General features: G+C 39.0%; 1 protein-coding gene across 1 annotated transcript; it reads left to right on the forward strand.

The window, feature by feature from the left end:
* Nucleotides 1–1,157: 1,157 nt before the first annotated feature.
* Nucleotides 1,158–24,332, forward strand: POGLUT1 (protein O-glucosyltransferase 1; the record flags this gene model as incomplete). Its single annotated transcript, XM_084231795.1, has 11 exons — nucleotides 1,158–1,298; nucleotides 2,124–2,214; nucleotides 3,842–3,985; nucleotides 12,620–12,755; nucleotides 14,923–15,044; nucleotides 18,253–18,312; nucleotides 19,751–19,850; nucleotides 21,470–21,528; nucleotides 22,547–22,714; nucleotides 23,696–23,752; nucleotides 24,176–24,332. Exons 1-11 carry the CDS (start codon nucleotides 1,214–1,216, stop codon nucleotides 24,330–24,332), a joined length of 1,179 nt encoding a protein of 392 aa, XP_084087921.1. The 5' UTR covers nucleotides 1,158–1,213.
* Between the last annotated feature and the right edge of the window lie 1,370 nt (nucleotides 24,333–25,702).

Raw genomic sequence — 25,702 nt, forward strand, 5'->3', positions numbered from 1 at the left:
GGTGGTCCCCAGGAAAGGGGAAGGTTCCCTGCCCCACCCAAGGGAGGGTGGAGCTGAGCAGGAAGAGAAGCTGCAGAAGAGACTGAGGAAGGAAGCAGGATGGAGCCTAGAGACACGTGAAGAAACTGCGCTTGTCTTTTGGTCGTGGACGGGGTAACACAGATGTGGGTGAGACCCGGGGGGAGGTGACAATGGCAGCTTTTATCTTGATGTTGATTTTGCTCTTTTCCTTTCGGGCTTGTCTGGTTGTTTCTGGCCCTTTTCTGTGGGTCCCCACTGGAAGATGCTTTAGACTTGTGGCAGGCTTTGGGGCCTTGCTCTGGGCCAATCCCATTTGGATGGACTTTTACCCACGAGGGGATGGGTAACTTTGGGTGCTTCATTTAGAAACTAGACTCTTTGCCTTACCTGTATTGTTTCCTAGTTTTATTAAAGTTCCTTCCCATTAAAGTCTCATATGTTTTGTGTTGATGCGGCGGATGGCAGAACCCATTCAGAATAGGCAGGTTTGCGGGGTTTGGGCTGCCCCTCTCCCTGCCCTATAACAACCTCAATTGTTATATATTCCTATTACAAAGAGACTACGTTACACTATTTGCAGTTTCTTGGCGTCTAACAGTGCTGTATACAATCAGATGCTCAACAAAATCTATGTTATACAATAAGAAGAAATTTTATATCTTGCAAATAACTAACTTAGGTTGTACCACTAACTAAAGCTGTGGGCAAGAAATGTATCCTTTCTAGCTTTCAATTTTCTGGCTTCAGAGAATACGATGTTTTCAGCATGTTACAGAGTGTAAGAAATTGTCATTATTAGACATTTCTTTCAGAGGATGACACTTACTCATTCTCAACTTGGATTCTGAGAGAGAGGGTGGGGAGAAGAGGGAGGAGGACGCATTTTAAATACCTATATGCACTTCGACAGAAAGCAGCTAACCATATAGTGTGGGTCTAAACAACTCAGTAGGCTTACCTGCACAGCACTCCTGCGATAACTGCAATGCTCCGCCTCAACTTCCCGGCGCTACATTCCCAGGAAAACCAGGTTGCAGGCCCGCGCTTGGGGGCGGGGCAGGCGGAGAGGCACTCGGCCATCTTTGTGCGGGGCGGCCCTCCGCCCACGTGGTGTGGCCTGCGCCGCCATCTTTGTGCGGGGCGGTGCTTCCGCCAGCGCCGCAGCCGGGACTCCGCAGTGGGTCCGCTGGCGATGGAGCGGGGGGCGCGCTCGCAGCTTAGGCTATGGCTGCTGTTGCTACTCCTACCCCCTGTACCCGGCCGCCAAAAGGAGTCAGGTGGGCTCTGGGCAGGCCAACTCAGCGGCTCGGGCTCGGATCTCGCTGGGTCGGAGACCCTCTGCCGCCCCCCTCGCTGTCCCTCGCTGCCGGCGCCGGGCTCTTGCTGTCGCCCCTGTAGTACAGAGCTGGGCAGAGGGTACGAAGGTGCAGGGAGCAAAGAGCGAGCGTCTGGGTGGCTGGCGCAGTTTGTCCTGCCCAGGACCCTGGAGAGTAACCCATCCTCCGGAATTGGTAGCGATGTGGGGAGTAGAGGGAGTACCCCTGTAAACAACCCACAGTGGTCATCGCCCGCACTTGGCCACTCTGCACCTCCCTAAAACACACTGGGGGGGGGGGGGATAATTCGTGTGTGTGTGTGTGTGTGTGTGTGTGTGTGTGTGTGAGAGAGAGAGAGAGCGAGAGAGAGAGAGAGAGAGAGAAAGAGAGAGAGAGAAATATATAAGTGGGGGAGGAGGGGGTGGTAATGGCGATTCTTATGTTGCCAGAGAAATGAAAAGGTTAATGTCTGTGGTTTTAATCACTCTTTTTATGGGACTCATTTTCGTTATTAAAAGGTGAGGCTGTGTGTCACCAGTTTATCCACAGCCTCTACGTGTCAGGCGTTAAGCTTGGAAATTGTACTTTTCCTTTCTTTTTGACACCTGATGGCCCAAGTAGAGGATCTTGATCTGAGCTGGAGAGTTACACAATGAATCTTTGCAAGCGGTTCATTTCTCTCAGTGGGTTGGAAAGGGGTTGTCTGTTGATTCTGTCTGCCTGCTGCTAGCAAATAGAAATACTCAGGGATATTTTGCTAACTTTGATTTACTTCACTTTTTGAAGGTTCAAAATGGAAAGTGTTTATTGACCAAATTAACAGGTCTTTGGAGAATTATGAACCATGTTCAAGTCAAAACTGCAGCTGTTATCATGGGTGAGTTCTTTTTTTCTTTTTCTTTCTTTCCTTTTTTTTTTTTTTTTTTTTTTTTTTGGTGTGTCTTTGAGAGTTTAGTTCTTGTCACAAGGAAGTAAGGAAGTCCCCTAGGATTCCGGAGAGTGTTTGGTTGCAGTGAGTAGAAGGGGTTCCTGAGGTGGTTTTCCTGGGAATAAAAATGCCCAGAGCTAAGAGAGTACCTGCTCAGCACTGCTTTCTCCACTGGACTGAAAGCTTGAGGTAAAGGTCTATGTCTTAGTCACTGTTGTATCCCTAGTGCTCTCCCTCAATAAGTATTGTTGAAGGAATAGACATTTATAAATGAATCGAATAAATTGTCTGTTATTTTTAAAGTATACAAGTTAGGTCTGGAACATGGTGTGTTAGAAAGATTACTTCAAAAGCAGCCTTGGGGGGCCTCCCCAGTGGCACAGCGGGTTGAGCGCTGCGCTGTGAAGCTGTCCGCGGCCTCTGCAGTGTGGGTTCGATCCCGGCCAGCTGGTGAGAATCCCACATGGCACAGCAGACCTCTCATGTCACACTCGCTGCTCCCCTCAGCAGTGTATTTCTGTCGTCTGCCTGTTCTGCTCCCTTCTCTGTTTCTGGTGAATCCTCTCACCCTCCCGCACCTCTGGCCTGTACCCCAGCTCTTGTATAAAAATAAATAAATCTTTAAAAAAAAAAAAAAAAAGCAGCCTTGGGGGCCTCCCTGGTGGTGCAAGGGATTAAGCACGGCACTGTGAAGCTATCCACAGCCTCTGGAGCACAAGTTCGATCCCCGGCCAGCCAGGGAGCTACCCGCATGATGCAGCAGACCTCTCCTGTCTCACCTGCTGCTCCCCTCAGCACTGTATTTCAGTCAGTCTACCTGTTCTGTTCCCCATTCTGTCTCCAGTGAATCCTCTCATCCCCCGCACCTCTGGCCCGTTCCCCAGTTCTTGAATGCATAAATAAATCAGTCTTAAAAAAAAAAAAAAAAAAAGGCACCCTTGGTTTCTAGTCCCAGTTTTCCCACTGATTATCCCTGTGGCATGTCACTTGACTTCTCTGGGCCTCAGATTTCTCATCAGCTAAATAGCAACATCCCTTTAGCTCTACATCATGTTATTTGTAATGTCTCAAAAAAATTCAGCTGATACTTGTGTTATTTATTAAAATTTGACTGTGCTGAGCTTTAAAGGGGGTACAAAAATGGTGTCATATCTGGTGACTGTTATCAGGCTGCTAGTGTATGTAGGGTGAATGAAGGCCAAAACAAGGGAGTCAGTCAGCATCAAACTGTCAGGTATCAACTGTACCTTCTGTAGCATTCTGAGAGGGGAGGTCAGTGGGACCCCTATGACAAAGACATTAGTGGTAAAAAAGAATATGTAACATGTCAGTGTTGGGCAATCTAAATGGAGGGAGAAAAGAGAGAAACTGACTAGCTTTGTCCTTGCAGTGGCTTTATTGATGTTTTAGATCATCTATGATGCTTCTGGGGCTAAAGTTGCTCATACCTGTCCTCTATTCTTTCCCTTAGGTTACTGTATTCTCTAGTACTAACCCTAAACCCACAGATGGGAATTGGGTGGAATGGTGTCACTTTCTTCGCCTGATTTCCCTGATAATTCCCATTCTTTCCCAGTGTCATAGAAGAGGATCTGACTCCTTTCCGAGGTGGTATCTCTAGGAAGATGATGGCAGAGGTTGTCAGACGGAAGCTGGGGACCCACTATCAGATCATTCAGAATAGATTATACCGAGAAAATGACTGCATGTTCCCCTCAAGGTAAGAGTTCCAAGTAGACATATTTTCTGATCCTGTTACATGTGGTTTTGTTTGTACTGTTCTTATAGAGAAGATAATTAAAAGCACTGATAAACAAAACTCTATTTCAGGGGAACTACAAAATAATGGCAAACTCTTCTTGCCTGGGGACTTTTTTTTTTTTTTTTGTGGCCAACATCTGTTTTCTTTTTTCTTGTATGAAAGCCTTTCTTTTCTCTCTGTGTGTAAAACTGGCATATCACTTGTACTAGCTGTAACTCTGCCCCTTTTCATTCTCCACTAGAGTAGCTGTAAGACACAGGCTGATGAGACCTAGTGGAAGTGAGCTGAGCTAGAGGGGGAGGAGCAGCATTTATTGAGTCTCTTGTGGGTCAATAAATACTCTTGTGAGTCAAAAAATACTCTTGTGAGTATTTGAGGAGAGGTGGTAGAAGGTGCAAGGGAGTAACTGGAGGTGCAGATCACTCAGGCCAGAATAGCCAGGACTCCAAGCATAAGAGGTGAGTTGCCATTCAGTATGCTGAGGGCAAGCAAGGAAGGTCATGGACTGAGCGTGGAAGTTAGTTTTAGACAACATTATATGCAAAAAATGATAAACCTCCCTTTTAAGAGTCTTTTTAAAAAAAAACAGAGGGCATGATAGTCCCTTACCTAAGATATTATTTCTAAACAATCTCTATTCTGTCAGAAAATCATGCATTTTTAAACATAAAGACTTATATTATTTGCTCTTAATATAACTTAATTACATTAATACATTTTCATTATCAAAAATATAAAAACAATGGCAAAATAAGAAAATAAAGATCACTTACTATCCCACTACTCCTAGGTAATCACAGTTACATTGTGGTTACCAAGTGCCAGAGACAAAGTGCTCGTGGGGAAAATCACTGAGGTATTTTAAATGGACATTTGTTTCATTATTTGGGACAATACTAATGAGTTGTTTTTTTTTCAAGAGAGATTTTTTTTTTAAGATTTATTTATTTATACAAGAGCTGGGGTATAGGCCAAAGGCACGGAAGGATGAAAGGATTCATGAGACAGAGCAGGGAACAGAACAGGCAGAAGAACTGAAAGCACTGCTGAGGGGAGCAGTGGGCGAGACAGGAGAGGTCTGCTGTGCCATGTGGGAATCTCCTTGGCTGGCCGGGAATCTAACCTGCGCTGCAAAGCCTATGGACAGCTTCACACCACTGCACTCAACCCGCCGCGCCACCGGGGAGGCCCAATACTGATGACTTTAAATATAAATTACGAATTTAGAGAAATTTCTAATTTTTACTAATGAGAAATACAAAATGACCATAGACACTGTATGACTTTGAGAGCTATCCTGGTACTTAATAGCTGAGTGATTTCCAGATGAAATTAAATGCTTTCAAATTTTCTGAAAGGCCAGTAACTCGTATTCTAGACCTCGGAGCATTTTGGTCAGAATCATGAGCTCTTAGAAAGGTTTCTTACGGGAACACAGGTTCTTTCATTGAGAATGATTGTCTGTATTTCTAATGGCAGTGAAAGTTCCCTATTCTGACTATGTAGACAATTAAGGAAAACAGAATCATATCAAATAGAAATAAAATGAGATATTCAGAACCAGTAGCCTTCATGAAATGAGCACAGTGTGTAATATGTCAGATTCCCATGCAGCTACAAATAGTGTCTTTTAATCCTTTTCTTAAAAACCACCCACTTTCAAAAACTGTATGACATATAGAAAATATGGTTCTGAACAAAATGAAATATAAACGCAATATTTCAAAGATGAACTGAGACATCTTGCTCAAGAACCAGAGGACCATCTAATTAACACTCCAGATATAACATTTCAAAGATGGAGAATAATGACATCTTTTAAATAATTGCTTTAGTGAAGTATGGTTAATGGACACTGCACATATTTAAAGAGTACAATGTGATGAGTTTTGATACATATATACATCAAGATAATGAATATGTTCATCATTCCCAAAAGTTTCCTTCTGCCTGTTTGCAATCCCTGTCTCCCAGCCCTTCCCACCACGCTTTTCTCCCACACCTATCCCCAGGCATCTACTGACCTGCATTCTCTCATAGATTATTTCTTAGAGTTTTATGTCAGTGAAGTCATACAGTATATGAGAGTGCTATTTTAAAAGCTAAATGTGAAAGAAAATAAATGTTTTAGTTGTCATGTATAAATGTGCTGTAACTATGTATTTTTAACTTTTTTTTAAAGTTTTATTTATTTAAAGTTTTATTTATTTATTTATACAAGCACATACAAGGGTACAGTCAGAAGCGTGGGAGGGTGAGAGAATTCACCTGAGCCAGAGCAGGGAACAGAACAGGCAGAAGGACCGAGGTACACTGCTGAAGGGAGCAGCGGGCGTGGCAGGAGAGGCCTGTCGCAACATGTGGGACCCTTGCCTGGCGGCCAGGGATCGAACCGGCACTGCAGAGGCTGCGGGTAGCTTCGCAGCCCAGAGCTCAACCGCTGCGCCACCATGGAGGCCCATGTATTTTTAACTTTTTAATCAGATTTATCTGTTTACTTTTTTTTAGTAGTAAAAAGCACTAGATATGCATGGTGAAGTATTTGGATGACCTGAAAAGATAAACAATGAAAAGGAAGTTTCCCTACCATTTTTTTAAAAGGTTTATTTATTTATGAGCACAAGAGCTGGGGTACAGGCCAGAAGTGTGGGGTGTGAGAGGATTCACCAGAGAAAGAGTGGGGAACAGAACAAGTAGACTGACTGAAGTACACCTGCTCCCTGCTCAGGAGAGGTTTGCTGCACCATGTGGTTTGCTCCCTGGCTGGACAGGAATCGAACTCATGCTGTGGAGGCTGCGGACAGCTTCATAGGCTGTCTTAACCTCTTGTGCCACCAGGGAGGCCATACCATTTTAGACTCCCATATCTCTAGTCCTTGAGAGACACTTCTCAAGAGACAATCACAATTGCATGTTTCTTGTGTAGACCTCTAGAAATAGTTTATGCATATATAATTATCTAGGCTCATCAACAAATAGGAACATGTGTCTTCTGTTCTGTAACTTACTTTTCTTTTAAATGTAATAGTAGATTTTGAAATTGTTACATAAGAGCACATAGAAAAAGCTTGACCCTTGCACAGCTGGTTAGTAATCTATTATTTGGATTATAATATAATTATATTCAAGTCCTGTGTCAATGGACACTTAAATTATTCCTTACCTTGTGCCTCCCTGGTGGCGCAGGGGTTCAAGACAGAGCTATCAAGCTATTGGCAGCCTCTGCAGGAGTTCAATCCCCGGCCAGGGAGCTACCCACATGGTGCAGCAGACCTCTCCTGTGTCGCCCACTTCTCCCCTCAGCAGTGTACTTCAGTCTATCTGCCTGTTCTTCTCCCCACTCTCTCTGGTGAATCCTCTTACCCCCCCCCCCAACACCTCTGGCCTGTACCCTAGTTCTTGTATGCATAAATAAAATAAATCTTAAAAAAATAAAATAAAATAATTCTTCACCACTCCCCTTTGATTTTCACCTAATGCAAACTGTGCTGCAGTGAACATCCTTGTCTGTACGCCTTTAAGCTTGTGTAACTCTATCTGCAGGCTGAATTCCTCGAAGTACCATTAACAGGCCGATTAATGTGTTTTTCAAATCTTGATAAATAGAAATAATTGTCCTCCCAAGGGGCTGTGCCTATTTACACCTCCACTGCCTTTGTATCACAGGTTTAGAATAAACCTTATACCTGCACCAACACTTTATTATCAGACTCTCATATCTTTGCCAGTCTGAATGGTGAAAACTAGCATCTTGTTTCACCAGTTTACCTTGTTATTAATACAGTCCAGCATCTTTTTTAATGCTATGAAACATTGATATTCTTTTTTTCTTTTTTTGTTTTGTTTTATTTTTATTTTTTTATTTTTTTTCATCTTATATTGGAGCAATTTTTTTTTAATTTTTTTTGGCTTTTTTATTTTTTTATTTTATTTTATATTCCCCATATAATTGCAACCCCCTTATTTTGACCCCAACCCTCCTTTCCCTGCCCCCCACCCCCCATAGTGTGTCTCTGGTTCATAGTTGTTTGTTGATTTTAATTTTTTCTTTCTTATAGTTATTCTTTTTCCTGGTCCCTTATTTAGGTTTTCTAGATTCCTGCTATGAATGAGACCATCCGGTATTTTTCTTTTTCTTTCTGGCTTATTTCGCTGAGCATGATCCCTTCCAGCTCCATCCATGTTGCTGCAAATTGCATGTGTTTATCTTTTTTGAATGCTGAGTAATATTCCATGGTGTATATGTACCACATCTTCTTGATTCAGTCATCTGTTTTTGGGCATTTGGGTTGTTTCCAAAGCTTAGCTATTGTAAATTGTGTTGCTATAAACATAGGGGTGTAGGTGCTCTTTGGAATTGATGTTTCTGTGTCCTTTGGGTAAATACCTAGGTGTGGAATTGCTGGATCATATGGAAGCTCTATCTTTAGTAGGTTTAAGACTCTCCACACAGCTTTCCATAGTGGTTGGACCAGTTTGCACTCCCACCAGCAGTACAGGAGAGTTCCTTTCTCTCCACAACCTCGCCAACATTTGTTGTTGCTAGTTTTTTTAATATGTGCCATTCTCACTGGTGTGAGATGGTATCTCATTGTAGTTTTGATTTGCATTTCCCTGATTGCAAGTGACATTGAACATTTTTTCAGATGCCTGGTGATCATTTGTATTTCCTCTTCGGAGAAGTTTCTTTTTAACTCTTCTGCCCATTTTTTGACTGGCTTATTTTCTTTGTTTTTGTTGAGTTTCATCAGCTCTTTGTAGATTTTTGTGATCAGTCCTTTATCATTAGTGTTGGGTGCAAAAATTTTCTCCCAGTCGGTGGGGTTTCTCTTTGTTTTGGTTATTGTCTCTTTTGCTGTGCAGAAGCCCTTTAATTTGATGTTGTCCCAGCTGTTTATCTTTGCCTTCACTATCACTGCTTTGGGTGATGTGTCTGTAAGGATGTCTTTGAGGTGCATGTCATGTAGTGTTTCGCCTATATCTCCTTCTATATATTTTATGGTTTCAGGTCTTAAGTCTAGTTCTTTAATCCATTTTGAGTTGGTTTTTGTGCATGGTGTGAGGTAGTAGTCAAGTTTCATTCTTTTGCATGTGGCGACCCAGTTTTCCAGCACCATTTATTGAACAACTTTCTTTGCTCCAGTGCATATTCTTTGCGCCTTTGCCAAAAATTAGTTGACCATAAATCTGTGGGTTTATTTCTGGGTTTTCTATTTGGTTCCATTGGTCCGTGTGTCTGTTCTGGTTCCAATACCATGCAGTTTTGATTATTATGGCTTTGTAGCATAGTTTGAAATCTGGGAGAGTGATCCCTCCATTCCCTTATTTTTTTTTTTTCAGGAGGGTTTTGGCTATTCGGGGTTTTTTGTGGCTCCATATGAATTTCATCAATATTTTTTCTATTTCTTTGAAGAATGACATTGAAATTTTAATTGGAATAGCATTGAATCTTTAGATTGCTTTTGGTAGGATGGCCATTTTGATAATGTTAATCCTTCTGATCCATGAGCAGGGCATTTCTTTCCATTTCTTTGTGTCTACTTCTATTTCTTTTAACAGTGTTTTATAGTTTTCTTTGTATAGGTCCTTTACTTCTTTTGTTAGGTTTATTCCCAAGTATTTGATTTTTTTTTGTTTGTTTCAATAATAAAAGGAATGGTTTTCTTGATTTCTTCTTCTTCAGATTTATTGTTTGTGTATAGGAAAACTACTGATTTTTGTTCGTTGATTTTGTATCCTGCCACTTTACTAAACTGATTGATTGTTTAATTAATTTAATTAGTTTTTGGGGTTCTCTATGTATATTATTATATCGTCCACAAATAGTGATAGTTTGACTTCTTCCTTGACTATTTGGATTCCTTGTATGTCTTTCTCTTGTCTTATTACTCTGGCTAGGACTTCCAGTATTATGTTGAAAAGCAGTGGTGAGAGTGGACATCCTTGTCTTGTTCCAGATCTTAATGGGAATGCTTTCAGCTTTTCGCCATTGAGAATGATATTGGCTGTGGGCTTGTCATATATGGCCTTTATGATGTTGAGGTATGTTCCTTGTATCCCGAGATTTTCAAGGGCCTTTATCATAGATGGGTGTTGTACTTTGTCGAATGCTTTCTCAGCATCTATGGATATTATCATATGGTTTTTATATTTCTTTTTGTTGAAGTGTTGGATTACATTGATTGATTTTCGGATGCTGAACCATCCTTGGGTCCCTGGAATAAATCCTACTTGGTCGTGGTGAATTATCTTATGGATGCATTGCCGGATTCTGTTGGCAAGGATTTTGTTGAGAATTTTTGCATCAGTGTTCATTAGGGAGATTGGCCTGTAATTTTCTTTTTTTGTGCCATCTTTGTTGGGTTTTGGTATTAATGTAATGTTGGCTTCGTAGAACATATTTGGCAGTATTCCTTCTTTTTCAATTTTTTGAAAGAGTTTGTATAGGATAGACACTAATTCACTGCTGAACGTTTGGTAGAATTCATTTGTGAAGCCATCTGGGCCTGGCTTTTGTTTTTGGGGAGTGCTTTGATTACTGATTCAATTTCACTGCTTGTAATTGGTCTGTTTAGTTGTTCTATTTCTTCTCTGTCCAGCTTTGGATGATTATATCATTCTAGGAATTTGCCCATCTCTTCTAGGTTGTTAAATTTGTCTGTGTATACATGTTCATAGTAATCTCTTATTATTCTTTTGATTTCTACTGAATCTGTTGTGATCTCTCCACTTTCATTTATAATCCTATTTATATGTGTTTTCTCCTTTTTATACATTTTTTTCTTTTCTCCTGTTTATACGTTTCTTCTTTGTGAGACTTGCTAGAGGTTTGTCTATTTTGTTTATTTTTTCAAAGAATCAACTTTTGTTTTCATTGATCTTTTGGATTGTTTTTTTAATTTCTAATTCATTTATTTCTGCTTTGATTTTTATTATTTCCTTTCTTCTACTGGCTTTAGGGTTTTTTTGTTGTTCTTTTTCTTGTTCTTTGAGATGTGAGATTAGGTTGTTTTTGAGTTCTTTCTTGTTTGTTGATGTGAGCCTGTATTGCTATATATTTTCCTCTTATTACTGCTTTTGCTGCAACCCATACATTCTGGAAAGTGGTATCCTCCTTGTCATTCAACTCAAAGTATTTTTTAATTTCTTCTTTGATCTCCTCAATAGTCCAGTGGTCTTCCAGTAGTGTGGATTTCATCTCCATGAAGTGGGAAGGTTCCTTGTTTCCTTTTCATGATTTATTTCTAGCTTGATACCTTTATGATCAGAGAAGATGGTTGGAATGATTTTGATTTTCATGTATCTGTTGATGTTTGTCTTGTGGCCCAGTATGTGATAGATTCTGGAGAATGATCCATGCACACTTGAGAAAAATGTGTACTCAGATTTTTTTGGGTGCAGTGTCCTATAGATGTCTGTTAAGTCCTTGAGTTCTGTGTCTTTATTTAGGGCTCTAGTGTCTTTGCTTATTTTTTGTCTCGTTGATCTGTCCATTGGTGAGAGTGGGGTGTTGAAGTCTCCCACTATATATGTATTTTCTTTAATATCTGTTTTCAGAGGTGATAATAATTGTCTACTATATTTTGGTGCCCCTTCATTTGGTGAGTATATGTTGATGAGTGTTATATCTTCCTGATGTATTGTCCCCTTGATCATAATGTAGTGTCCATCTATGTCTCTTTTTACTTTTTTTAATTTGAAGTTTATTTCATCTGATAAAAGTATGGCTGTTCCTGCCTTCTTTTTTGCTTGTAGGATTGTTTTCCAACCTTTTACTTTCAGTCTGTGTTTATCTTTTGTGGTTAAATGTGTTTCCTGGAGACAGCACAAGGTTGGATTTTGTTTTTTAATCCAGCCTTCTACTCTGTGTCTTTTTACTGATGAGTTTAATCCATTTACATTTAGAGTTAATATTGATATGTTGGCATCTGTGTTTGCCATTTTGTCTGTCTTTTTTGTGATTTTATTCCTTGTTTTATTCTGTTCTTGTTCATTCCTCTGTTGGTTTTGGCTTTAGGACTTCTTGTAGAATTTTTTGGAGTGGGGGTTTAGTTGTAATGAATTTCTGAAGTTTCTATTTGTCTGAGAAGGTCCATATTTTTTCTTTGTAGAGGAAGGAGAGCTTTGCAGGGTAAATATTCTTGGTTGGTATTTGCTGAATAGAAACATTGATATTCTTTGTAGTTATTTCCCTACATATAAATCAGTATTTTAAAATCGTCATTTCATGCTGCTAGAAAATTTTGGTCAAGCTTTGGAATGCTATTCTCAGTATAGTGCTTGTCAGGACCTCAAAGGATAGCAGTAGAGGCAGGGGAGGGCATGCAGCAGAGCTGTCTGTGTATCTTCTCTTTCTTCAGGAAATCCTCTAAGGATTCCTGGGGCATCTAGTCAGAAAGCTATCATTATCTTCTTGACTCTGTACATAACACTTTTTTTCTGACTTGCAAAACTGATTTTGATAGCATTCTGTATTCAGGTAGAAGATAATGTAATGTTTCTTACCTTTCCTCATAAACTGAGAATTATTGTGGCAATAAAAATAATGTCTTTGCAAGAAACTGGTGAACTTGTGGTGTCTCTGGTCGGCAGGTGTAGTGGTGTAGAACACTTTATTTTGGAAGTCATTGGGCGCCTCCCTGACATGGAGATGGTGATCAATGTTCGAGATTATCCTCAGGTTCCTAAATGGATGGAACCTGCCATTCCAATCTTCTCCTTCAGTAAGGTAAGCACAGAAAGAACCATATGGGGGATTGAAGAGTGGGCTTCTAGTATATGAACATGAAATGAGTGTCCTGTGACAGTCTGATGAGTGATGGTGAGCATGAGGCTTGAGGCCAAGGAATGGGTCTGTGACCCTATTAACTTCACACTAGTTGAGCAGTAAGATTAAAGAAATGAGGCTGAGGACTTGTGAATGATGTAAGATTGCTTAAGTGCCTATAGGACTAGGGGTGGGGGGTAGAGAATGAGAGCGACCCGAGGAACCTGTAGGACGTAGAGGTGAGGTTCAGCAATCCTACAGAGTGGAAGAGAGTGGCTCAAGAAAGTTCATGAGCTTGGAGTAGGGGAATACCTTCATTAAAAGAACACTTGTTAAGCACCTTCAATGTATATATCAGCCATAGCATTGGGTATCCTCTGCCACATCTGTTACTGTATCCCAGGGACCCAACATGTCTAGCACTGAAATTGAAAATGTCAGGTAACTCCTTGCAGTTTGCATCCAAACAGTGAACTGAATGCATAGGCCTGAGATATTCAAGATGGTTATGTAAAATGTGATCCCTGGGTCTAGTTGAAGAATATGAGTGTTAGGACTCACCTGTGGGCTTGGGGAACTTGGGAAAGTTAGTATTTTGTCAGTGCTTCAGATCTCACAAATGATGTGTTGGCAGGTTGGGCTTTGGTTCCCTAGAGACCATTTGGGGTGGGGTGGGTAGCTGGAAGAGAGTAGATAGAAGATTCTAGGTGGATGAATGAGTTTAGGAAAACCCTGTGGACTTTGGGAAAGGGAACACCATCTCTTGATTCAGTTTCTCCAAAGCAAGGAGACTTTTATCCTTGCTTTTTCTTTATCACAGTTTACTTTCATTTCTAGAATGAAATGAATTTCCTGTATTGCAAGTGGGCTGAGGCCATATTTGTTTTGCACTTCCCGTGGTTTAACCTTGTTTCTCAAATGATTTTGGCCCTTTTGTGTTTCATGAAACCCTCCCAGGAGAACAGATAGAGGTTCCCATGTAAGTCAGTAAGGACTTTCTATTGTTTATCTCTTGTTTATATGAATAATAAAGTATGACAATTGCTAGTCTAACTTTCCTCTCCTTTTGTTTTTAAATCCTGGTTTACAAGGGAGAGATTTTAGTCTGTCAATTTCATAGTTAATCATGCAGCTTCTGTTGAGCAGCTCTTTTGTCTGAGGTGCTTGATGAATTGCATACCATTTCTTAAATATTTGAGAAAAGGCAAATAGCATATTGTGTGTATAATTCCATTAGAAGAAACAGTGTTACTTCAATTAAAAAAAGAAGAAACAGTACAGTTAGAGGTTTATCAGTGGCCTGAGTTTTGACAGAAAAACCATAAAAAAGGAACAAGCGGTTTCAAATTTTTTTCAAAGATGTGGGATAATTCTCTTTACCTCCATTCTGTCCATTGGCACTTTTTGACCTTGATCAGTACATAACCATGAATTTACTAACCCACCAATGTGACCTCAACAGTGCTCCAGTGGTAGGTAATACTAATACTTACTGAATCTTGCTATATGTCAGACACTATTGGAAGATTATTACATGTAGTAACTCATTTGATATTCAAAATAAGCCAATTTGATAGATAACATTATTATTATTTTCTCCATTGCAAAGATAAGGAAACAAAGGCATTGAAAAAGTCAGCGTTCAGACTCAGATGATGTACTTAAGAAACCATACTCTTAATCTTTGCATTGTTATTTCCTGATTCTTGCGCTTTAAAAATACAAGAAATAAACTAGGACTAGGAAATAACCTAGAGCTGGTGAGACAGTGCACACTTTCGGTGTAATAGCAGTTCAAAGATGAGAGAGTTACATGATCATTCAAATTCGCTATATTATTTCATTAAACTAAAACCCTAGTTTAGTTTGTGTTTGCTAGAAAAACAGAACTTTGGGGAACTGGAAAAGTTGACCTTTAATGGGATTTCAAATCCTGGGATTCTGTGAGCGTATGAATCATAATTCATGGTCACTTTTGCTTTTTCATAGGTAGGGTCCAGACTTTGAAAATTAGGGAAAATACATGTTTGGCAGTGTAACACTCGGGCTACTGTGGCATAGATTTAGTTTGTTTCTTCTTACTCTGACCTGAGACTGATTAAGAACAGTGTTTCTGCTTCTGTTGAAGACATCAGAGTACCATGATATCATGTATCCTGCATGGACATTTTGGGAAGGGGGACCTGCTGTTTGGCCTATTTATCCTACGGGTCTTGGACGGTGGGACCTCTTCAGAGAAGATCTGGTAAGGTAAGTCCTTTAGAAAGGTTTTATTTATCCCTCTTTATGGGTTTTCTCAAAATAATAGTAGAGTATAAACAATTATTTATTTTAAAATGACTGACTTTTAAGTTAAAAATAAAAGACAAAATAGCTATAGTATAAGCAATTTTCTATGTGTAAAAAAATTATGTATCCATAGAAAAAGAGCTGAAGAACTTACTCTGCAAATATCACCATGCCTTTGTAGCAGTCTTTTCTTTCAATTTTGATTATAAAACTTATATATGCGCTTAAAAATTTATAAATATATTTAACCTAAGTAACTTCCCCCCCACCTATTGTTATGTCTTAGATATCTTCCCATGTCAGTACATATAAAAGAACCTCATTATTTTTAACAATTGCATAGTATTCCACTGAATGGATAATAATTTACTTCATTATTTCTTTTGATGGACATTGAGTGTGTATGTAATACATGCATTTATGTTTTTTTGGACTATTTGGGAGTATGCATATCTTGTCACGTTTTACCCCTTTATACTTTAGTGCTAAACTGCAATTATCAAAGTCAGGAAACAATATTGATACAACACTTAATTGTTCCAATAATGTCTTTAATAATTATTTCACCTCCAGTGTAGGGCACAGCCCAGGGTCATGTATTTACTTGTCATTTGACTTTAGTCTCCTTTTATCTGGAGCAGCTCCTCAGTCTGTCTTTTCTCTTTCATGACATTGACATTTTGAAGAATTAAAGTTCACTTTTTTGTGGAATGTTCTTCCATTTGGTTTTGTCTATTTCCTCATGATTAGAATAAATTTAAGTATTGTGGGCCAAATACTTACTTACATCAGTGATTTTGTGTCCATTTGCACCTTTCTAATGGTGTTAACTTTGCTCACTTAGTCATGGTATTATCTATTTCCCCTACTGCATAGTTACTGGTTTCCCCCTTTTAAACTAATAAGCAATTTTTAGGGATATAGAATATGTTTTAAAATCTAACCTCATATGAACAGATTTTCCTTTTGGTACTTTTCCCTTTGTTCTCCAGTAGAATTTATTTTATTAATGATTATAGAACTGCAAATTTAGAATCCTCCATTCAGAATCTTTAAGCTTTTGATTTCATTTCTTACCTTGAAACTATAAAAATTTGCTAGTTTATTCATTTATTTCTGCTGTCATTTTTCTTTTTTTATGATCTTTTGTGAGTTTATCTCCTCTGACTTAATTCCCAATCTTTAGAAAAGTTCATTGTCCTTGTGAATTTAAAGGTTTCACGCTACTGTTGAGGAGGTGTGAGCAGTGGTTTATGAAAGAGAGCTGGGGCAGAACCAGGCTGTCATGGCCACTGTTAGCACTTCATGGATAAAAGTTCTAACATAAGTCTTCTGAGGCTGGGGAGGTGGGTGAGAAGATCGAAGGAGCGGGAAATCAGGTCTGTTTACATTATGTACTTCCCACAGATCAAGGAAATTTATAGTTAAAATTTGAGTATAAATTGATACATTTTCGGTTTGGTAATTTCACAATATATGTCAAAATTTCAAATGTTTAACTCAGCCATTTCACTTCTAGAATTTATCCTGAAAAGCTAATTTCATAACTGTGTAAAGACAGTTGTACAAGGATATTCACTACAGTGTTGGTTCTTTAGGTAAAAAGTTGGAAATCACCCAAATTTCATCAGTAAGGAATGAAATGAAATATGACCAGGCTATTAAATGTAATACTGTGTGTGAATGGAAAGTAGGGGTAGGCTAGTGTTTAAAAACAGGGACTGTGTGTTCAAACCTTATTAGCTGTGTGACTCTGATCAATTTGCTTCACTTCTCAAGATCCTCAAATGTAAAGCAGGAATAATAAAAACCCACATACAATTGTGAGAATGAGTTAGTGTGTGTATAAAACATTTAGAATAGCGTCTGGAACATTGTAAGTGCTATATAGGTGTCCTGGTTGTTCTCTATAATATACATCTTAATAAAAATGTTATCTAATTGTATGTATGGTATGATCTCTGTTATATAGAACGAAGTTTTTTAATCTTGGTCCTAGTAGCCTTTTGGACTGAATCATTCTTTGTTGTAGGGGGCTATGTACTGTATGTATTGTAGGATGCTACTAAATGTCAGCAGTAATTCCTCAAGAGTGACAACAATCAAATGTCTCTAGCCATAGTCATATGTCTCTTGGGGCAGAGGGCAAAATCACCTCCAGGTGAGAATTGATAAGGAGAGAAGTGATTGGGAAAAATTTCTTCACTGAAACATTAAAGTGTTAAAAGTGGTTTTCCGTGGGTGGAGAAGTTCCAGATGATTTTTTTTTTACTTTTATGCTTTTCTATTAGAATTTTATAATACACATACATCATTTTTCCATTGAAAAAACCCCAGTGCTACAGGGCAGAGCAAGAGATGCTCTGAGGATAGTTTTGGACTAGATAGCCAGGTACCTCTGATCCTGGGAGAAAGGGCTGGGAAAATAAAACATGCTCTCAGCTGAGAGAAGATGAGAAATGTGGCAACGTATATATCTGTGAAGTTTGTGTCCTAAGTTTCTCCATTATAGTAAATAGTCCACCAATCCTTCATTAACTTCAGTTTAGCCCTCCTCCCCCTTTTTCAGAGGAAGACGCTGCACAAACTTCTGTGCAGGGTTCCTACGAAGAACATTCAGAATGATGCACCTGTGAGCTAGCAGTTTCAGCAAGGAAAGCTGGTCATGGTAATGTGTACTGAGGCCTGAGTTTCAGGGACTTTGTCTTTATAGAGCACTTAGAACAGTTTCAAGAATGCCAGGTTGCTTTGGACTAAATCTGATAATATCACCTATGTATCCAAAACATGAAGTCAGGGAGTGACTTGTTTTCTTGCTTTAATTCAATTTCTGATAGTTGCTGTGATTCTCTTTGTATTAATTTTAATCTATAGTGTTCCACTTAAAGTAGAGAAGAAATCCTCATTGTGCTGAGTTAAACACCCCTAAACTTGTCATTTAGGATTTAGGAATGTTTCTCTTAATGTTGTTAACTTATACATGGAGAAATAGATTTGTCGATATTTTAGTTAGCACCTCTAGAGGAAAGAAGCAATAAGAAAAGGGAATATAATATTATTTGGGACTTTTTCTTTTGAGTAGCCTGGATTGGACTTATTTAAAATGGTTAAAACATATCCCTGTGTAGTTAAGGAAAAAACATAGAAACTAATCAAAATCTATTTTTAGGTCAGCAGCACAGTGGCCATGGAAAAAGAAAAATTCCACCGCATATTTCCGAGGATCAAGGTGATTATATTTTCTGATATTTTACAAATGTATTCTTCCAATTATTGTGTAAAATATAAGCAGTTTTGAGGTAGTAAAGAACTTTAGCTCAAAGAGAAAACTTAGATAACTAAGGAAATAAACAGAATCACAGAATTTTTAAACTAGAGAAGAACTCAAGTTGTTTGTTGAAATCTCTCTGATTTTAATTGAAATTCAAAGAAGGAAAGTTTCATCCATCCAAATTTATTTACAGAGTGCCATGAGCGTGATGGACAGGGAGGATATAAGATTGAACAGGATGGATGAGTCTTTTGCCTAAGAACCTGCAGTTTCCTAGGAGTAGCTTATGATTGCCCATAGTCACTCTAATAGTTGATACAGAAGAGAAACCATCACTAGATCTCCTGACTGCCTTTTTCCTCAGACCGCGTGGCTGCCAGATAGTGGTGGAGATCACAAACTGGGTCAGGTGAAATGGAGAGGGAAGCAGGGAAGAGGGAGAAGAAGAAAAGGGAAGAGATTGAGAAAGAACTCTTTATTTTCAGCATATGCCCAATGCCAAGATTATTGCCTGGTACATAGACACACAGTGAATATCTATTGAACATATGAATGTGAAGAGAGAAGAGTTTTGTAGCATTCTCAATGAGACCGTGTCTGAGATTGCACCCTGGTTATTTGGGCAATGAAATTCAGGATGCAGACTGGCTGAACAGTTACTGCTTACTGCTCACTGTTAACTTCTCTGATTCTCAGATCTTGAGATCACAGATTCTTAACTTTGGGTCCATGTGTGAGCTCCAAGAATTCTAGAACTTCCTTGAAATTATATGGTTGTGCTACATTTTTCTGGAAAGAGGGTTCCACAATTCTCATCAGATTCTCAGCAGGGGGTCTATGGCCCTCCCCCACTTCATATATCATGAACATCTGCTACTTGGACCATAACTAGGATATTTTTCTACATATAGTCTTCAGGTTATTAAGCCCTTTGTTTTTATTCTTAATCATCATACTGGACCTCATAGCGCATACACAACAAAATCCATGTTACTATTTTGATAAGTGGTGATTACCTAGTCAAAGAGCTATGGTACCAGTGATTGTAGCCTCTATGTGATCCTTCCAACCCACACCCCCCCATCAACACCCAACTCTTAAGAGAGAGATCTTCTCTGAGATACAGCTATAGTGACTGGAACAATATACCCTTAAAGACTAAATGCAAACAAAGAAAGGGAAAATACTCCCCATCCTTGAAGGGTAAAGTGGGGAACAGCACAGGAACATCCAGATGCTGCAGTATTCAATATCCAGTCACTACTGTTACAGTGGGGAGTTGTCCGTCTGTACCTAGAGTGATTGCATTGGGTCCAAGTCCTGCTCACCTTTCAGAGATTGGGAATAGTGTTGTGGTGTAGGTACCATAACTTTATGTCATGTGTTTCTTTTATAGGACAAGTCCAGAACGAGATCCTCTCATTCTTCTATCTCGGAAAAATCCAAAACTTGTTGATGCAGAATACACCAAAAACCAGGCCTGGAAATCTATGAAAGTAATCACCAGCCTTCTGAATAGAGCTACAGCAGTGAACATTCTCACTCAAAGTACATTGCCATCTGGGTAGAACTTCAGATTAGGTTCTTCTCAGTCGTGGAATGAATGTAGAGAAGGTTCTGTGAGCTAGAATTAGCATATACGTAAATTATTTTTTTCAAACTCACATTGCTTTTCTGGCCCCTAGTATGACTAGTAATACTATACTACTACTTTGAAGGTTTAAACCACAGAGCACAAACATTTTATTTAAAGGGCCAGATGGTAAATATTTTAGGCTTTACAGATTGTTTGGTCTCTGTTATTACCTTAGCTTGGCCATCAGCAGGAAAGTAGCCACAGACAGTATGTAAGTGGAGTTCTAGTAAAACTTGATTTATGGCACTGCAGCTTGAATTTCATGTAATGTTCACGTGTCATAAAATATTCTTTGAATTATTTCAGTTGTTCGAAAGGTAAAAATATCCTCAGCTTGTTGGTTGTACATAAAAACAAGCAATGGGCAGATTTGGCCTGTGGGTTGTAGTTGGCCAGTTCCTGGTTTAAACAGTAGCTCTCAACCTTAGCTGTATAATACCAACTGGAAAGCTTAAAAAAATACAACAAAAAAGAATCTCTAAGAATAGGATCTAGACATCTTTTGTTTAAAGTTCCCAAGTGACTTTAAGGAGAAACCATTAATGACTGGCAACTTCATTCAGTTTGGAGTCCATCTCTATCCTCTTAAGTCTATGACTTCTTGCCTTGTACAAAGACCTTTAAGGCCTAAATGCCCTCATCTGAAATTTCCATATATCACATAAGGATGATATTTGAAAAAGGCTTAAATTTCTTGGGGAAATAGCTAAGTCTACCAGAGATGCCTAAATTTATTAGTTGAAACCAAACAGAAACCAATGAAGTTTAAGGAGCTTTTTTAAAAAAGTAAAACATGAAAAAATGTATCCATTAACTAAATCATCAACTGTGGAAAGATGCAAAGAGGACAAGTTTGCTAAGGTGGCTGACTACAGATAGGGGTCTCAAACTTATATGCCTTCAGCGGCCACAGAAAAGTGCACTAAAGGTTTAGTCATTGCTGCCAAGGGCACAGGAGCCCACTTCTAAAGGAACCAGCTCTTTCTTTTTCTTTTTACAAGAAAAGTTGGAAATCTGGATTCTTTTGCTAAGAAATAGCCTACCATGTATAAATGTTGGCAATGGTTTGAATAGTTGTTTTTAATTACTTTATGTGACCAACAAAACCTGTGTGGGGGCTATACCTCAAAGTCCACCAGCCACCACTTGTGACCAATTGTGTATAATCTACATAGAGGGAAATGTGCTGCAGCCGTGACCTGAGTCCAGATGAGGATCCACTTGACTTCAGGAGGGCTTACAGACTCAAGTTAAAACTCTAGCTCTTCTGCTTAGGGCCATATGACCCTGAGCAAGTCTCCCAACTTCTTGAAGCCTTGGCTTCTTCATCTATAAAATGGGATAATAACCCTGCTGAGTATGTTTATTCAGAGGCTGAAATGAGGTCATGTTGATGAAATGTTGAACAATGTTTGCTGCACAATGGTCTTCACTAAGTGCTGCTGTTTCTATTATTACTAACTTCCTTTTTATTTAAAGGATACCTTGGGAAAGCCAGCTGCTAAGGACGTCCATCTTGTGGACCACTGCAAATACAAGTAAGACTTCCATAGTGCTTTTCAAATAGCTTCAATTTGGATGAGAACTAGGACTCAGCTGGGGATTATCAAAGTCTCATTAACTTTCATACCTATTGGTTACTGAGGGTCTAATGCATCCAAGACTCTGACATGAGTTCTGTGGGTGCTGTGGCGACAATGAGATATGGCTCCTGCTTCCATAGAGTTTGTGTGCTGTGTGCTAATGAATAATGGGATGGAATTCCCTCTCTCCAACATCTCGCCAGGCCAATAACTAAAGTTAGACTAAGTTTTGACCAGGTTAATAAAATAGTTTAAAGTTCAACATGAATATAAAATATATAACTAAAATATTATAATTAAATGCCAGACTAAGAATTTGATGAACAGTAAAAGCAGGTCAAGAGGAGGGCTATGGGGGGATTAAGAGGGGTGAGTACTGACTACACTGCACCTTGGGAACTACAGTTTAAAAGTAACTGGTTGGAGACAAGGGTGCATGCATGGAAAAGAAAATGTTCTTTCCTAAGATAGCTCTTCTCCAGGGTTTTTTTTTTTTGTTGTTTTTTTTTTAAAGATACATTAGGTATACTTGTTCTTCTCTCCAGACTTCAAGAGAAGGAACAGGGAACAAGGGATGCCTTTGACCAGATGGACTACCTTATGGGAAAAACAAACTTTTGTGGGTCCATTAGTTCTTAAAAAGTTTGTAGGAAAAGATTAGATACTGTTTTCATCTGAGTTTTGTATCCTTTCTATCCAGCATCCAGCTCCTGGTCCTATCTACTGTGCCTGGGCAACGTATCTCCTGTTCCTCCTCATCCTAACATTCCCAGGAAAAACCAGTAGCCCCTAGAGAATTAAGAATTTAACAGAAACTCCACAAGGACATATTACTGTGTCCTTGAAAACTAAAAATTGAAAGAGAAGGGAGAGGAGTTATAAAAAGAAGGAAGAGGAGAGGGAATGAGGAAGAAATGGTCCTTTCTATGGCAGTAGGAATATAATATCAAGTATATTTTTCTTTCTTTCCCAGGTATCTCTTTAATTTTCGAGGCGTAGCTGCAAGTTTCCGATTCAAACACCTCTTCCTTTGTGGTTCACTTGTTTTCCACGTTGGTGATGAGTGGTTGGAATTCTTCTATCCACAGCTGAAGCCATGGGTTCACTATATCCCAGTCAAAACAGACCTCTCCAATGTCCAGTAAGCAGCTCTCCCCCAAGCAGAGTTTCTAAGAGCTCCCATAGTCTGTCCCTAAGTCTTACCCACTTAAGGCATTATTTCTGATGACTTTTTCTATTGAAAGATTTTTTTTTTACTTATTGGGTTCACATAAATATGTGTTATTATCCAACTAGGCTGTGAGTGGGGTTGACTTTGAAAAAGTGCTGTAACGCTGGTTCAGAATGTCATATTTAAATGTTATACAGTGTGGGCCTCCCTGGTGGCACAAGGGGTTAAGGCACAATCTATGAAGCTCTCCGCAGCCACTGCAGCATGAGTTCAATCCCTGGCCAGGGAGCAACCCACATGGTACAGCAGACCTCTCCTGACTCGACCGCTGCTCCCCTCAGCAGTGTATTTCAGTGTATCTGCCTGTACCCTACTCTGTCTCTGGTGAATCCTCTTACCCCCACACACACCTCTGGCCTGTACCCCAGTTCTTGTATGCATAAATAAATAAATCTTTAAAAATAAAAATAAATGTTATACAGTGAAAAAGCTATTTCTGAAAGGCTGAAGATGGGAATATTCAGTCTTGTTATATTGTTAAAGGAGTGAGAACTGACCCCAGGGAAGCTGAGGTAAATTTCTTTTTATGATGGGAGGCACTAGGAAGAGGTGTGGAGAGGGACCAGCAAGGTGAGCCCAGTGCTCTCTTCTGGCAGCCAGAGCAGGATACAGGCAGTTTTTTCCTACTATTGATTTTTGATGTGTATCATTGAACATTTCCCTATTTTCTCAAACACATCCCAAACATAAAACAGGCTGTATTTAGCCTGTGTGTGGGCTTTTTGTTGTTGTTATGTTTCTGTGAGGACTGTGATATCTTTCTTTCAAAAAAAGAAATAATCCACTATCCGCATATCTAAAATTAACCATAGATCTCAATTGATGGTCTTTCTGACTTGATACTAGTGAGCATGGTCTATAATCAGAGTCTAATAATTCTTTTCATTTTAGAGAGCTGTTGCAGTTTGTAAAAGCAAATGATGATGTAGCTCAAGAAATTGCTGAAAGGTAAATTCTGTTCATTTTTCCTTTTCCACTTTATCATCCTCATTTTGTCCAAGCTAAAGTTACGTGAATATTGTTACTATGGTGATAATCCGGTTTCATCCTCATTATACAGACATAATCAGAGCTAAAGCTGTCTTGGGGGAAAAGTACTCATCAACATAAGCCCCAAGCCCATCCTTTAGATAAATAGACTGAAGACCTTGAAGTAGTTAAAATGAATACTTTTTTTGAACATTGACTGTAAAAATAAAAAGTGTGAAGTTCTATTGCTAAATGCATGTGTATAAATTTAACGCCTATAGAATTGGTCTATGTATCACGAGTTAATTCATGTAAAGTTCTCTGAACGGTGCTTGATATACTCAAATGTATGCTGTATTATTTAATGTTGTGCTTTAAATGTTCTTGTTAATCTGTCTCCAGGGGAAGCCAGTTTATTATGAACCACTTGCAGATGGATGACATCACCTGTTACTGGGAGAACCTGTTGACGGAATACTCTAAATTCTTGTCCTATAATGTAACAAGAAGGAAAGGCTATGATCAGATTATTCCCAAAATCTTGAAAACTGAACTCTAGGAGTCATCACTGGGTCATAGTCCTTTCTATGGTAGCAGATCTTGGATATCCTGTGGTGAGAAGCTTACCATGAGTGTTGCACCTATACCTTGAATACTCTTATCAAGCCAATTACTTGGTTTTCCTTATCATGCTGCATCCAGAATGACTGTCAAGAAATATAATACAGATAAGAAGCAGATCAATGCTTTGACTGAATAAGGACCAGAAATCACAAGATGTGGGCTTTGAACCCAATTCAACCTCTCATTTTCTTAGACCAATCACAGCTTGTGCCTCAGATCATCCACATGTGTAAGTCCATCACTGTGAAACTGACTGATTCAATGGGATGATGGCCTTTGGCCCACTACTTGGAGCAGAAAATTAATCATTTGGAACTACTGCAACTTATCATCACAATTCTGCAGTTATCCTAGGCTTGATCTCCATCATTATATTTTAATAGGAATCCTTATAAGGGTTTGTGAAAAATACTTGGGAATCATTTCCTGAAAGGTTTAAGGAAGCAATAGTCATGCCATGCAATGATATAGGAGTTTTCTTTTGTAAAAGCATTAACTTTGGTACTCAGGAGGTTTCTATGATCTATATAGCAAGGGGCCAGTTGTATGAGTGATTACTGCAACTGGATTTCAAATTCCTTTTTGGTGCCTTCACACCTTCTGTTTATGTTCTCTAAAAAAAGAAAAGAAAAGACAAGACAAAAACCTTTTCAGAATCTTAGGAAGTAGTCTCCTCTCTTTAAAGGAACTGTTTGTAAAACAGCAACTCTTCCTCACTCTTTGCATACCCTTAGTATTTTTCCTTATCAAATTGATGTCCATGTCTTGCCGGGACCTCATGGGGCCTTCATATGCCAAATATCATTAAGTTGAGAGTTTATTCAACTTTAGCACTTACTTCTATAGGAGATATTTGTGTCAATCCAAATCCATGCTAGAGTACCTCCTTTTCTATTATCGGAAAAGACATTTGGATAGTAGTTTAATCTCTCAGGGTGCTCTCCCTAACATTGTCTCTTTCAAAGATGAAAAAAATTTTTTTTATTAAAATCAACATAGCCCGGTAACTCAGAATCATCCTTGTCCCTTAGGCCCAACTTTTCCACAGACAAATCTACTCTTTTCCTTTGCCTCTTAAGAACTATTTGGTATTAACTGGTTTCAAAATTAGTAGGCATGCCTGACAGTCAGTCATATAAAATCTGGAATTTTATTCTATTTGTAAGAATTGTATCTGGCCTTTTTAACACCCTTCTACAAAATTTTAAGTCTAAGGAACTTCATAATGAGTGGAATATCCCTAGTAGGATCATTGCATGGAATAAGGCAGATATTTAAAGTTAGATTTTTTTGTTTTTGAGCTAA

Source organism: Talpa europaea (genome assembly GCF_964194135.1).
Source record: "Talpa europaea genome assembly, chromosome: 4".
In the NCBI taxonomy this organism is placed as follows: Eukaryota; Metazoa; Chordata; class Mammalia; order Eulipotyphla; family Talpidae; genus Talpa; species Talpa europaea.